This window comes from Papaver somniferum, chromosome 11, assembly GCF_003573695.1.
Source record: "Papaver somniferum cultivar HN1 chromosome 11, ASM357369v1, whole genome shotgun sequence".
NCBI lineage: Eukaryota > Viridiplantae > Streptophyta > Magnoliopsida > Ranunculales > Papaveraceae > Papaver > Papaver somniferum.
Window position 1 is genome coordinate 112,071,896 of NC_039368.1, and position 14,623 is coordinate 112,086,518.

A 14,623-nucleotide genomic window follows, 5' to 3' on the forward strand; every position below is an offset into this window, starting at 1 on the left:
GCCTTGTTTTGCCCTGTTTTGCTTCCCTGAGCAGCATGCATTACCCTGCTGTTTTTGCCTCCCTTCCACTGCTTGTGCAGCTGCTGTGCAGTACTGCTGCTGCTGCTGCTTTCTTTGCCTTGTGCTGCTGCTGCTGCAACCCTGTTGCTGCTGCTGTTTTCTTCCACTTGCCTTGCACTGCTGCATTGCTTTCCTTCCTCTTCCCACTGCTGCTGCTGCAACTGAGCTTGGCTCAGCAAAGACTACAGTTCAGGTTAAGGCCTAAGGCCTGTCACTGTCAAGCCCAGATCCTCATACAAGCCAACTGAGCCCAAAGCTCACTTCAACACTGAGCCCAAGTTCAGCTTACTGAAACCAAGCCCAGTTCACAAGTGAACTGTTCATTATCAAGCCCAGTTCAATTCATTTTAAGACCAACTGAGTCCAAGGCTCAGTTCAATTCAAAGGCCCAAGGCCTCAAGCACTTCATCATTACAAACAAACCCACTAAGCCCAAAGCAAATTTAGAGCCCAATAGCAACTAGAACCCAAAATAGCTAAACACTACAAAGCACTCCCAATCTCTGTGGATCGACCCGTACTTGCACGAGATACAACCGACGACCGTGCACTTGCGGTATTACTGTAGGCCCGCGTTTTTATTGCGCTTCAATCTTATACACTCCTCCGGGCCCATCATATGTCTAATAATTTGATTACGAATCAGATTCCTGATCAAAAGGGAATAAGTTCGAAACTCAAGAAACATGGGTTGGACCCGTCTCCATTTCCTTGTGACAAATCTTCTGAAAATAGATTCGATTCACTCGTTAGCCCGAGTTCTGAATTTGCTAAAATGATGGAAAGATTTTTCAAACATATTGAAAAGATTTCAGAAAAGGGTAAATCCATTGACAGCCTAAATGATGTCCTAGAACTTGTTGTTCAATTGAATGTAAGAATATGTGAAGGAAAGCGAGAAACACTCAGTCTTCAAAATAATCTAATAGATTATGAGGAAAAAAATTGGCTTTTTGCAATGAAGTTCATCAACAGACTATATAGTGTGAAAATGTTACTCATTCGCTGGAACACTCACAGATAAGGAATAATGCCCTTATTGAGAATCCTCTTACAGTCACATGCCAAGAGTTATATATGAACAAATGTTTAGAAAAAAATTACCAACAAGGAATGAAAACCTTAAGAGGACATATAGAACGTCTTGAACAGAGACGTTAACAAACTGTCGACTGGCAGATCTAGACATTACGGGTTCAAGTTCAAGGAACATACCATCCTGGGCGCAAAATGTAATTAAGGATATTGTATCTCACAATTCCCTTAACTACAAGGACAGGTTCAGAACCCACGAAGAAGAACATGATTATGTTCAAAAGGGAGAAAGATCTCCTCCTGAAGTGTATGATGAGGATTATCCTCATCCCGGTGCTTTACCGCACTGGAGTGTGCATCCTTACTTGCCCAATCTTCGGATGTAAGGAAGCACACATACCTGGGCAGCTGGTATCCAGCTAATATCTCTTATTCAACAGAGAGAGATTACACAATCTACCTTAAAGACTTTGATCATCTCTTTGGTAGAAAGGTTGTCTTACAACAACTTGTGTAAAAAGGATAAGCTATAACACATTAGATACGAAAATCTTTTTCAACTCTTGTCAGAATTATTTATTTAAGGTTGATATCTAAGTTAGGAATGTGTTAAAAGTATTCCTTGTATTAGTACTCAAAGTGTCAGATAATTTATACAAAAGAATGGACTCTCAAACCAAATCTCAGTCTGACTCGGAAAGACTGTGACGGCGCAACGATACGCGCACATGGTACCCGTTGGTGGGGAAAATACCGAGCAAATTAGACAGTCAAAGTCATCTCCATCTTGTAGAATTGACACCAACTTTTGAAGCAATTCAGGATCACTGGCAAATTTTAAACTACAACTTATGAGCTCATGTACATATGAATCTAGCTCCATGAGTGACCAAATAAGAGAGGATTCAGTAATTTAAGTTGTTCAAAAAAAAAGTTAAAGATAGAGGACGGCAATTCTCCTAATAAATCCTCGTTCTTTTATAGACTGATACGTCAAAAAAGACTATAATACCCATAAGTAGTAGATTATAATACATTGCCGTTCAGAAACCTGGTTACAAGAATATACACATGTGAGATGCAAAGGACTGTTTCAATTTTTAACTGTAATATATTCAAAAGCAAGTTCCTAACTATCCCATCTTTGTTAAACACTCATCATTTTTAGCTGAAATATTCAGATATATTATTATTATTTGGACTTACAGATTATCCATGCTTACTCAAGTCTCCTTTAATGTGACCACAGTAACCATAAATGAAACTGTTTACATGGCGGAATATCAGATCTGCCCTTTTATCTAGATCTTACTAACATGTTATATAGTAAGTTATAACATAAGGACGGAAAGGGTATAACAGTAAAGTACGGAAAAATTGGTAAACACGGGCAAATAGGTTCCGCGTTCGAATCCCCGCACACCTTTTTATTTTTCATTTTTGTATAACACTCTCACTTTTACTCTCGAACTCTTTTCGTCTGAAACACCTCTATCATGTAACAAAAACAACACCTCCACCATGAAACAAGAACAACAGCTACGACAAATATGATACCTAACAACAGATTAAAACCCAGGTTATTCGATTGTTAATCTTATTCTTCTTTAATTTTGACAATTTGAATCACCGATTTTTGACCTAATTTTGGCTTCCTATTTCAGCAACCATTGCAATTGCTTTCCATTCCTTATCCTACGGAACACCTGAGGCCATTTCATCTTCGTTTTGTCTGTCGTGCTCTCTCATCCTTTAACACACCCCAACTGTGAACAGAGCTACAGTACAATAACGGCTACGAAACAGATTACGATTTCATTACTTCTATCTCGAAATTGTGTCTTTAGGTTCGTCAAGTCCAAATCATATTCATTCAAATTTATGAATTTTGTCACCGATTTTCTACTCTTATTTGATCTATCTTTGAATTTTAGTTTGTTTCCCAATTTCAGTTGCCATTTTTTTCGATTCTTCAGGATTTCGGCAAAGAACCCACTAAAATTGTGAATTTTTTTCTTAAAATTTGTGAAGTTCAGTAGTTTGTTGATTTTCCTGAGAGAAAACATGTTCACTTATTCTCATATATTTGGTTGCTTTGGATTGGCGATTCTTTGTATGTATGTCGTAAGAGCGTAATTGAGAATAGTGAAGATTGTGATTCTATTCAACCTATTGTATTTCTTAGTCCTCCATACTTTTCAAATTATTCCATAACTTTTTGTTTGTCTAGCCAACATGAAAATATTCTAAGGTTATGGTTTAGTCATAGTAGGGATTGTTTGAGACACGGTATCTTCCGAGCCCAAAATTGCCCGAACGCCACTTCCATTTGGTTCCAACCAGAGCTCTTAAGCTACTGGTGATTTTTATTTAAAAGAGGTAAAGTTGAGAAATCAAGTGAATACTCCCTCCATTTCAGAATTATTAGAGGTTGGTATGTCTCTCTATACCTCAATCACTGACACTTGCTTGATGGCTTGTACTTGAAATGGTTTTGTAAATGTTAGAAACTTTAGTAATACAGCTCAAGAAAAGTACCGAGGATCGGAAAGCTTAGGCAAGCAACATACACCGGCACATGCATTGTATTCTCTCACACAGGTAGTTGCATGATTGCAGGTACGATGTTGCTATGAATATAAACACTTGAGGACCTTTTTGACTTATGACTTTGTGAAAAGGTGCAAGAAACTTCAACTGTTCTTGCAAGGATCAACTGGTAAGAATACAAGTTCACAATCAAAACAAACTAAATATACGATTTTGTTTCATAATTCGTGTATTTTAGAGTTTGAAATAAAATTTAGTAATATGGATGTAGTCTTCATTTCATCGACAACCTATGTTAACGGACAAAGACAAGGTACAATCTTGGAAAAACCATTTTCTATCGGGGATAGCCTAGCAAGGGAACAACTCACATCTAATACCCATGCAAGAGCTCCACCCTTGATAGATATTGAAGCTGAAATGAAGTTGGATTTGCATTCAAAAGAGACATTCCAAGAAAATTTGAATTGGGTTTTGAAAGGTAATACAGGTTTTTTTTCTACTTCTCTGCTTACAACATTACTCTTAGAGGCTTTAACTTTGTTTAATAACGCTCATTCTTTTCCGGAAGTTGGTTTGTCATTTTAACAGGGCGAGGACCTAAGGTTGGCAAGACACATATGTGCTCACTAAGGCCATGGGAGAAATGATAATCAACAGTATGAGAGGGGATATACCTATAGCCATAATACGTCCGAGTGTCATTGAAAGTACTTACATGGAACCTTTTCCAGGATGGATGGAAGGAAACATGTGACTAGCTGCTGCTTCAATTATGCCTTACTAATTGCAGCTCATCATGTTATTTGGAGGATGTGTTCCATTTTTTTGGTCTCTAAATATAAGTGAATTTCAGGATGATGGATCCAATAGTTTTATACTATGGTAAAGGCTTTTAGCTGACCCAAAAGGAGTTCTTGATGTGGTATGTACTTTTACATCTCAAATTGTTGTCCTAAAAGTAGTTTTAATTTAATTCATTAAAGTAGTTCACAGATAAGATTTGCGATCTAGGTATAGGCCGACATGGTGGTTAATACAATAGACGTCAGGTAGTTATCAGTCATAACAAAGGTGTTCAAAACCGCACTCCGTTCTTGCTTTCTGGCCATGTCAAACTGAAAACATCATGGCTTTATAAAATGCTCCCAGGTCACCTAATAAATTCATCGTCTTTGTCAATTCGACCTCCTATCAAATGTAAACCAAGTACTTGCGCTTTTATTCATGCAGGTGCGTCGAAGAGGTATAGAAATTAGCTGCTGGCATCCATTTGCTGAAACAGGGTCTAATGCTTTAGCAATTGTTGTGGTGAGATATTATTAAGGTGATTCTCGAGGTTGGCAGGCCTATAAATTCTCCACAATTATCATTTTTGAATCATAAGAATTGGCACACAGAGCACAAGTTATAAAAGTTCTCTTTTTATGTTTTTTGATTGAAGCTATACCTCTTTGTGGCGATGGCCGGTAAGGAAGTCTTCGTTCCCCTGTTGTAGCCTTAGAATCACATAGTAAGATAGAATTGCGTTTGTTGTTTATATTAGTGTTTTACTTGCTGTAGTATATGAACATTTTGCATAAATGGGTATTGTAATTGGAAAATTATTAAATGAAAATTTTGATTTGTTTGGAAAGTGGAAACAGAATGGCAGGCGCATCGCGCGTGCGTGCTATACTAATCTCAATTAAGAAAACCAAAAGGAAAAGAGCATCTCATATATTTCATGAAGAGGCATATAATCTGGAATCTGGAAGAGGGGGATCAATTTAAAATTCAACAGAACCTTACAAGTATTCACATAACTTCCACGGTATGATGCATCAACTAACATATTTCTTTTCAGAAAGCATATTTTCTTAAATATCACTTGGGAAATCGAATTTACAATATTAGCCGAATGAAATTGCAGACAGTAGTGGAGAGTGAATAACATGTATCTGAGTCATACGATTTCACAAGTAACACCACCGTGAGATGACCAGATTTTAAATGTAACAGCCACACCAAGACTACATTACATTTATACTACATAATATAGTCCGCTAGCACCAAAATTGAATTGATTAAATGATACTCCCTCCGTTTTAGGAAAAGTGATACTTTCATTTTTTTAATTTGACCTATTTTTAGGCAAAAATGAAAAAAATGAAAGTATCACTTTTCCTAAAACGGAGGTAGTACTACTTATAACACTATCAATGATGAATCAACAATTGCACAACTTTATGGATGACAACATAATACATCGACTTGATTAAGTGACATGCACTCTAGTGTGGACAATCACCCGTAGAAATATCATTTAACACTTTTTCCACTTCTTTTCGACAGGTGATTCGCTATTCTGTGGTAATTTCCAACAGAATAAAATTCTACAAAATATCAAGTAGGTACAATATAATTTAAATCCATAATTTCCTTTACATTAATGTGCTGTTTTCATTTTATAGCAGAAGCCCAGTACTATATCACGTGACTTGAGAATTTGTCATTAAGGTTAGTTGCATCCTGAAATTAAAACAGCATACTGGAGTATTAAAAATCTGCCGTCAATGGTTCCTAAACTTACAGTAACAAATTCAATGTCTATGTACAGCTAGCCTTGATAAGCTCATATGAAACCAAAAAATACAAGCAGTCTAAATCCAAGTCTTGGCCACACTGTCTTGTATCACTAGAATCCTATGCTAGTGGATGAGCTTCCTGAATATAGGGCCCTTCTACGTATATGCAGGTCCAAAATTCAATGAGAAAATGTAGTAGAAGTTACTATGACCAACGATCAATACTTTTACCTGAGAATGTATGATGTAGTCTTGAAGAACAAACTTGTCATCTAGCAGCCTTTCGTTGTGGAACGAAAGACATATGACTGATGGATTACTGATGGTTTCGAACTAACGTATTACTGATGAATCAACTAATCAATTCCTCATATGAGAACTAATCTGCTTTGGAAAGATTTTATATGCCAATCCTAATTAAAGTAAGCTATTAGTCATTAAAGGGGATTCTGGATTCATTAAACAGTTATTGATAAATGGGTTTTGTAAGATAAATACTCTATAAACAGTTATGTGTTTAATTTTTGATTAAAATTTTTGGATTCAAAAGTCCCAGATAAAATCCCAGTGCATATATTTCTCTAGAACTTTAATTGCGTTTTAAAGTAACAGTCAAACAATAAGTAAAACATGATCTCTTTATTTATTTAGCTACTGATGATAGATACTACAGATAGACGGATAATTCCCTATCCCTATGGAAACATTTCAATCTCCAAGCAGGGCAACAAGATAGTGATAATAGATACGACCAAAAGGCAATTCCCTATCCCTATGGAAACATGCAAATTTTCCAAGCAACTAAAGCATCTTCACCTGATGTGTCTGTCTCTCAATTCCGGGGATATAATCATGGGGTAAGTTCCACCAAGTCAAGTATGACACTTGGTGGCCCAATCAGACTGTCTCCATTATCATCAATCTCTTCAGCGATTTCATCCACAATAAACGATTCGTTGCCTCCAAGTCGGGCTCAACGTCCGATTCACCTTCTTCTTCAGATTCATTGTCAGATTCACCCTCTTCTGACTCATTTTCATTTTCCTGTGCAGGCTCCTCATTTTCATTTTTGGATTCTTCATCTTCAGATTCATTTTCATTTTCCTGCTGTACAGGCTCCTCATTTTCCTCAAACTTCTCATTATCTTATCATCAAATAGCGGGCGGAATTCACTCTTTGAGTTGCTCATATTTTAACTTAAAATTAGTAAATGACTCTTAATATCTCTGGTTTCTGTTAATGCCTGTTTGCTCAAACCTATTCTTCCTCCCATTTAAATACTCCTTTAAGTTCAGTACCAACACAATGTTTGTGTTCAGTTGTTGGAATAACACATGACTTGTCAGTTATTTTTCATGAGCACCTGTGTTTGGTTGAACTGACTAACCCCAAAGCTTTCATGATCCTCCATGAACTCTAGACAAGCATGAGAGATCACACCTAGAGATATCAAGATCGGTGATCCATGCGTCTTCTGCTTTATCTTGGAACATGAAGGCCTGTTTTGTTGCTTTTCCTAGATAATCTGCCAAATTGTATTTTTTATATATCTGATCAAAGTCTCCATGTATTTACTAAAAATTGATTGATGGATATTAAAACCAAAGAGGTTTATATACAACTCTTACCATTCCACAAATCGTAGAACTTCAGAAATTTCTTCTGCAAACAAAACAATGAAAGAGAGAGATAAGGGATCCATTTAGCATTCTCTCAAGAGGAAACTAACTTAACTAGTAAAATATTACCACAAACCCATTATATTTCAACCCTACTAAATACAGAACCGAAGCTAACAGAATTACCTTAAAACTGAACATGGGTTCTCAGATGAATGTACTACTAATACGTCTAAGATACTATTAAGAACTTGCTGGTGCTAGTACAATATTTGAATGTCTTAGTTACAATTGCTTACCAGTTTTATTCCTGCAGCACTAGTGAGAGACAAGCACCAATCTTTGCAGCAAGCTCAAATATACTATTAAGAACTTTCCCCATGATTTGCAAACTCTAGAAATCATGGTCAGCATATCTTGAAGAGATAATTTCTTAAAGATTAGCCCAAGTGCAACAGTAAGTAGTTCATCCCAGCGTCTCAATTCACCTCCTTCCATCTAAACAATCCCTGCACAAATAAACAAACAACAAACCAGAAATCCATCACATGAAACCCCAATACAGAAATCAAACAACAATCCCTGCATGTAAATTTGTCATGATTTTCACCAGTGTGCGAAATATGTACTGGTGTATCATTGTTTCATAAACAAAAATTACAAAGAAAACTTAAATAGAACACACTCTAATACCTTTCTTCTTTGATGCCGGTACTCCTTTGTTGGATTTTTTTGTTCGCGGATTTGGTTTTTCGTCGTGATGATTCTTCAAAATCACCTTCCTCTATTACTTCTGACCTAGTAGCAGTATTATCTTCCTCTGTTGAATAGAATCATAAGCCAAGGCTGTTGCAATCTTGCACAGGCAATTCCGAGTGTTGCACCAGCATGGCGCTTCCCAACCTTCTGCAGTGCTTCCTTGGCCTGTTCTTCTTGGCTGCAACTTCATTGCCTCAGTATCATAGCATCACCGCACTTACAGCCTCAACAACTCTGCATTTCCCGCAGCTGCAACTCCAACTGCAACATTAACTAGCTGCAATTTACACAGCACCATAGCACCTTCCCCGTAGCTCCCACAACAGAGCCAATGCACCTGAAAGTCCCTTGCTGTTGTGACAACCATCTCAGCACCTTACACTCTTGAGCCATTTCTCTGTAACACATCACCAACAGATTATAGCTTGACCAGCATGAACACCACCAGTACCATTTCAGCTTCAATTTCTTGTCCTTCATCTCTGCATTTCAGCTCATTGCAGTACCAACCAAGACCTGCAATACAAGCTCCACTTCCACTGTAAATCCAGGCCCACTGCCTGCATCTTTACTAAACACATTACCACCTACAATTCCATTGCTCTGCCAACAAACCCTTCAAGTCAAACTTGTTTTCACATCTGTGACCTAACCCTTGCATTCAATCACAGACCATCTCCAGCACTGCATCTGCATTTGTTTGACACCTGAACCTAGCCATTACTCCTTGTACCTTCTGCATTGCCATTGCTAAGCATACATCTAAGGCCATTCAAACCATCGGGTGCCTTCTTATCCTCCACTGCAACCAGCACAAGATCTCGGTAGCAGCATCAGAATCCTTGCAATCTCCATCTCAGTCACAGATTCAACAATTCCAGCTGCATCTGCATTACCAACTGCAACATCACCTCTACAATATCACGTCCACCAGGAAGAATACCACCAATTCCATCTGAACTGCAATCTCAATTCTATCTTAGCTCAGCCGCAGCTTAACAACATACAAACTTCCATTCAAGTTCATTCTGCAGTCACACAAACTCCTCTTGCAGTTGCTACACTAGAATCTCCATCTCAGCTGCTCCATTTCACCAACTGCAATCAACACAGTACATAAGTGCCATTCTCTCCCTGCAGCTGCTCTTGTAAGTTCCTCCTCAGGCCCATGTTTTCTCTACCATCATAGCTTCCCCAGTTGATGAGGCCTTAACAAATTTTTCTTTGGAAAGGGACTGCAAAATTGTAATGAACTATTTGAATGGGACGAGTTCTTGGATCTCTTGGCAAGTTCAAAGATTACTTGATGAAGTAAAAAGGATGGTGGCTGGAGTTTCTATAATCTGTGACTGAGATGGATGGTGGCTGGAGTTTCTATAATATGGCATATAGGTACGATATGTTTTAGGGCATACGATAAAATTTCAGGGCATACAAAACACTAATCCTAACTAGGGTGACCTGATAAGGGGCACCCTATATGGGTATGCAATTACCTATATGCCCTTAGATATTTTTAAATTACTAATATATCCCTAATCCTAATACAAAAAACCTATAATCAGTTTCACTTCTTCTCCCTCTCCATACCAGCCGACCTTCCTCTTCTTCTTCTTTTTTTTTCATTGCCTCTCATCGCCGAAATTGATCGTCAATTCGTGAGATTTTAATCGACGATTAAACTCATTTATATAATGGCTCGTTGTAAGCAAGTATCTCGTTCTAACCGATCAATTGAACAACCTATTGACGAACAAACTCAAAATCAACCGGAAGAACAAACTCAAAATCAACCACAAAATCAACCGGAAGTAGAGATTGAACAAGAACCAACTCCTTCAATGAGAATAAGAAGGTTAGTTCTACAAACCCATCTCTTATTTGATATTTTTGATGCTTTTTTTGATTGGTATGATAGATTTTTTAGGTCAAAAACATGTGTGTTCGACGGTTACAATGTGTGGTTCGGCTTACAAAAACCCTTAGATGTGCGCCGAACCGTTCTTGAAACTGAATTCGGAAAGTGTATATGAGGGGTTCGGCTTACATCGGAAATCCATTATGAGCCGAACCCAAGGACGTACAATCCTTATGCATGGTTCGGCTAACAAAAAACCTTAGATGTGCGCCGATCCGTTCTTGAAACTGAACCCTGAAAGTGCATATTCATGGTTCGGCTTACATCTGAAATCCGTTGTGAGCCGAACTCGATTACGTAATAGCCTTATATTTAGGATCGGCTTATTCGATGGTGTTAGTTTTGTGCCGAATATGTTTTGTGAATTTTAGAAATTTTGCATGTGCTTTGGTTCGGCTTGAATGGTTGTATTGTTTTGCGCCGAATAGTGTTGTATGAATTTAATGAATTCTTCATGAGTAGGTTCGGCTTATTTGTATGATACCATTTTGCGCCGAATACATCATTCAATTCATAAGTCTAGATTCAGCTTATTCGATGGTATTAGGTTTGCGCCGAATATTATGGTTCGGCTCATAACTATTTTGTATTATGAGCCGAACCATTCTATGTGTAAGAGAATGAAAATTGGAAAACCTGGTTCGGCTCTTAACTATTTTGTAATATGAGCCGAACCTTCTTATTTGTTGACAAGTTTTTGGCATTTGAAATTCATATTTCATATAGTTTGTATCTCTTTGTTGTTCGATGCATACTTATAACTTTCATACTTGTGTCAGGACTAATGCAGCTAATAGGATGAAGAGGATGGAGGTAACACCTTCTACTTCAAGAACTCCCGATCCTCGAGGAGGTGGTAAGAAAAGATTGGGAGCGAGACGTAGAGGAGGCATTTTAGAAGAAGAAGCTGAACAAGTTAGAGTTGGAAGACAAGAAGAAGTTGATGATAATGAAGAAGAACGTCAAGAAGTTCATCAAGAAGAAACACAACCCCAGGCAAATCCTAAGAAAGACAGGAAAGGTAAGAAGGTGGCAGAACCCCACAAAGAAAAGGATGATGATGATCGACGGGTCACTGGTTTGCACATTCCTGACGAAGATGACATAATTAGACCTCGATCAGATGGTTTGCCTCATGGCCTTCCGGAAGACGGAGGAAATGTTTTGATTGGTTATGCCGAATCTTGGGCGAAGAGAATATAAGAGACTCCTGATCACAACCGTGCAGTCCGAGTATTAAGACACCAGAGGGCAGCGGAATGGAATCTTCAAGAAGAGGTTCCTGAGGTGATTGCTTACGTCCAAGCCAGTGCTTTATGGCCTGCCATAAAGCATGGACACAAGGAATATGATAGTCTGTCGGCCTCTGCCTTTACCGAGAGATTCTGTCCAGAAACCTACACATTTCAGTTACCTTTTGGAGAGATGACAATCACTCCTGATGAGGCTAGTAAGATTACATGCCTTAAAGCAAGGGGTAGAAGTGTGAAGGCTGATTTTATGACATGAGATGGGATGAGCTCTATAATTTGTACTGGGAATTTCTTGGTTGGGATGCATACAAAACTGAGTTGGAGTTTTGTCGATCCGTTAGAGATGTCGATCCCGTTTTCATAGACGGTGGAAGAAACAAGAAGAACAAGAAGATCAAGTTGACTAACTTGAAAAAGGAATTTGAGAACACAAAGGGGAGAGTACGGGAAGGTTCCTTGGTAATGGATCCCATCAAAGTGAGGCAAACTGGAACTGCCTACTTGCTCTACACTCTTGGTAGAGACATCTTTCCCGACCTTACGGGAAACAAGGTAAATGCGAACTATCTCCAATTGGTCAAAAATCTTGAAACTTGTAACAAGTATGCTTGAGGAACTGCTACGCTCGCTTACCTGCTGGACCAACTTTCCACCGCGTCTAAGTCGACAAGTACAAACATCGGAGGAAATTTCACTTTGCTCCAGGTAACTTTTGGGAGTTCAGAGTATGGTTCGGCTTATAACCATAATTTCGTATAAGCCGAACTTGTTATTTATATGGTTCGGCTTATAATACTTGATCCGTATAAGCCGAACCTTTCTCTGAGTTTGCGATTGGGAGTTCAGAGTATGGTTCGGCTTATAACCATAATATCGTATAAGCCGAACTTGTTATTTATATGGTTCGGCTTATAATACTTGATCCATATAAGCCGAACCTTTCTCTGAGTTTGCGAACTTTTGGGAGTTCAGAATATGGTTCGGCTTATAACCATAATATCGTATAAGCCGAACTTGTTATTTATATGGCTCGGCTTATAATACTTGATCCATATAAGCCGAACCTTTCTCTGAGTTTGCGAACTTTGTTCTTTCTTTGATGTTTCCAAGTAAAAATTGTTACTATCACTTCAATTCCTTTAATTTTTTAATGTGGTTCTTTGGATGTAGGTGTGGATATATGACCATTTCCCAATTTTGAACTTGGCCAAAGTATTTGAGAAGGATGTCCATTATGTTGATACAATGCCAACTGCAGCACGGTACTTGTACGAGGACTCGAAGAAAAGGAACAAAAAACATCTAATGGCAAGTTTAAGAGAGACGTTAGACAAATTGGGTGTTGATGATGTCGTTTTTCAACCATACGAGAAGGAAGATGAAGAAGATGAAGTTGTTCAAGATGAGGATATGCCGGTAGATACGTATCATGGGCCATTGTTTTATCCCGGTGGTTGTGTTATATACGATCCTCGACGAGTACTCCGTCAATAGGATGCGTCCAAAAGGTTCCTTTGTTTGATGAGAAATTCAGGTTGTTACCAAAGAGTGGTACTGGAACTAAAAGCACTACTTCATCTTGGGAACCACAATATGATCCTCCTCCCACCCTTGAGTTTTGGAATCACTTATCCCATCACAGATTAGATATGTCCAAGTTGGCACCTATAATTGATGATCCATGTGAAGAGGATCCGGGCTATATGGATTGGTATAAGCAAAATTCTCATCCCTTCATTATCAATAAGGAGAGTCAGAAGATAGCTCATAAGGGGAAGGGCAAGGCAATCAATATCACCAACAAGTCTACTTCCGAAGATGTAGTCAGCGCTTTCAAGATAATGGTAAGAATGACTTCACTTCATACTATTTTCATATATTAGTTATGGTTAAAATGTCTTCAACCTCACGGTTATAAGTTGTTGCCAAATGAAAAAATAGGTTGCCGCGGGTAGGGATATGTTGAGAAAAATGAAGGCCAAACTTAGTTGCAAAACACCATTGACCGTGGAAGAACATCAAAACATCTATAACAAGTGGGATGCAATCATCAACAAAGGACAAGGACCCGAGAAACCCGCAACAAGGCCTACCATTAAGAGGTCTCGACAAGTTGGTGAAGGTACAAGTGGAGATGGTGCTTCCGGCCAACCCGGTAATAATGCGTCGGAATATGAAGACCAAGGTGGAAGAAGAGGTGGTCGTGGAACTACGAAGAGGGGTCGTGGTTAAGTGCCCTTTTATGTTTCCAAGTTTCTAACTTTTATGTATACTTTTATGGTGTCTCAAACACCTTGCCTTTTAGGTGGTGAACTTTGTTTTTAATGGTGTTGGGATTGTGTTATGGACCACTTGAATTTCATGTTTTAATCAATATCCTGTTCTCATAGTTCTAGTATTTTTTCAGGTTCGGCTTATAATGTAACTAATGATACAAGCCGAACCATCTCCTGTTTTCATGGTTCCAGTTTTTGTCAGGTTCGCCTTATGTTCTAACCTTCTTATGAGCCGAACATTGTCCTATAGGTTCGGCTTAGATCTGCAAATTATTATGAGCCGAACATTGAAAATTTGAAAATCTAGCCGTTACTGAAACAGATTCGGCTTATGTTATAACCTTATTATGAGCCGAACATTGTCTTTATTGGCACGAAAATCTATGAAAGAATCTTTTTTGAAATATATAGCCGTTGCAACCTGTATTATATATAGACATACATGAGTATGATGTATTTTCAGAGCATATACCACAAAAAATGGCACCCCAACTCATGAGTTTACATTAGAAGAAGATTTGTCACTTTGCACTAATTACGTAGCATACTATCCAAAGAAGGGTGAAGAACGACGAGTGAAGGGTT

At 38.3% G+C, this 14,623-nt stretch overlaps 2 protein-coding genes and 1 long non-coding RNA gene across 11 annotated transcripts; 2 read left to right on the forward strand and 1 right to left on the reverse strand.

Annotated features, from left to right (window-relative positions):
* Window positions 1-2,565: 2,565 nt before the first annotated feature.
* On the forward strand, window positions 2,566-6,860 carry LOC113322371. 9 transcript variants are annotated; one of them, XR_003347119.1, is made up of 8 exons: window positions 2,566-2,674; window positions 2,760-3,814; window positions 3,917-4,126; window positions 4,237-4,570; window positions 4,879-5,158; window positions 5,283-5,458; window positions 5,980-6,144; window positions 6,245-6,860. It is a non-coding gene; the product is annotated as an uncharacterized LOC113322371 (long non-coding RNA). The 9 variants fall into 9 exon arrangements; XR_003347122.1 differs by having other exon boundaries at window positions 4,879-4,972; window positions 5,090-5,158; window positions 5,980-6,860; XR_003347120.1 differs by having other exon boundaries at window positions 2,760-3,525; window positions 3,715-3,814; window positions 5,980-6,860.
* A 249-nt stretch (window positions 6,861-7,109) lies between these two features.
* LOC113324924 (stress response protein NST1-like) lies at window positions 7,110-8,958 on the reverse strand. Its single transcript, XM_026573199.1, has 3 exons — window positions 8,813-8,958; window positions 8,696-8,769; window positions 7,110-7,357 (listed from the first exon to the last, which is right to left on the reverse strand). Exons 1-3 carry the CDS (start codon window positions 8,956-8,958, stop codon window positions 7,110-7,112), a joined length of 468 nt encoding a protein of 155 aa, XP_026428984.1.
* Window positions 8,959-10,234: 1,276 nt separating this feature from the next.
* LOC113322370 (ABC transporter F family member 4-like) lies at window positions 10,235-14,137 on the forward strand. The gene is made up of 4 exons (XM_026570441.1): window positions 10,235-10,446; window positions 11,289-12,467; window positions 12,933-13,606; window positions 13,704-14,137. The coding sequence occupies exons 1-2, from the start codon at window positions 10,286-10,288 to the stop codon at window positions 11,710-11,712; spliced, it is 585 nt and encodes a 194-aa protein (XP_026426226.1). The 5' UTR covers window positions 10,235-10,285; the 3' UTR covers window positions 11,713-12,467; window positions 12,933-13,606; window positions 13,704-14,137.
* The last annotated feature ends 486 nt before the right edge of the window (window positions 14,138-14,623 follow it).

Coding starts and splice junctions, on each gene's coding strand:
- LOC113322370 (XM_026570441.1), top strand. CDS start 10,286: ATGGCTCGTTGTAAGCAAGTATCTCGTTCTAACCGATCAATTGAACAA. Junction 10,447..11,288: donor CCTTCAATGAGAATAAGAAG/GTTAGTTCTACA, acceptor TACTTGTGTCAG/GACTAATGCAGCTAATAGGA.
- LOC113324924 (XM_026573199.1), bottom strand. CDS start 8,958: ATGGTTGTCACAACAGCAAGGGACTTTCAGGTGCATTGGCTCTGTTGT. Junction 8,770..8,812: donor AATGCAGAGTTGTTGAGGCT/GTAAGTGCGGTG, acceptor ATGAAGTTGCAG/CCAAGAAGAACAGGCCAAGG. Junction 7,358..8,695: donor TGCAACACTCGGAATTGCCT/GTGCAAGATTGC, acceptor TTTGATGATAAG/ATAATGAGAAGTTTGAGGAA.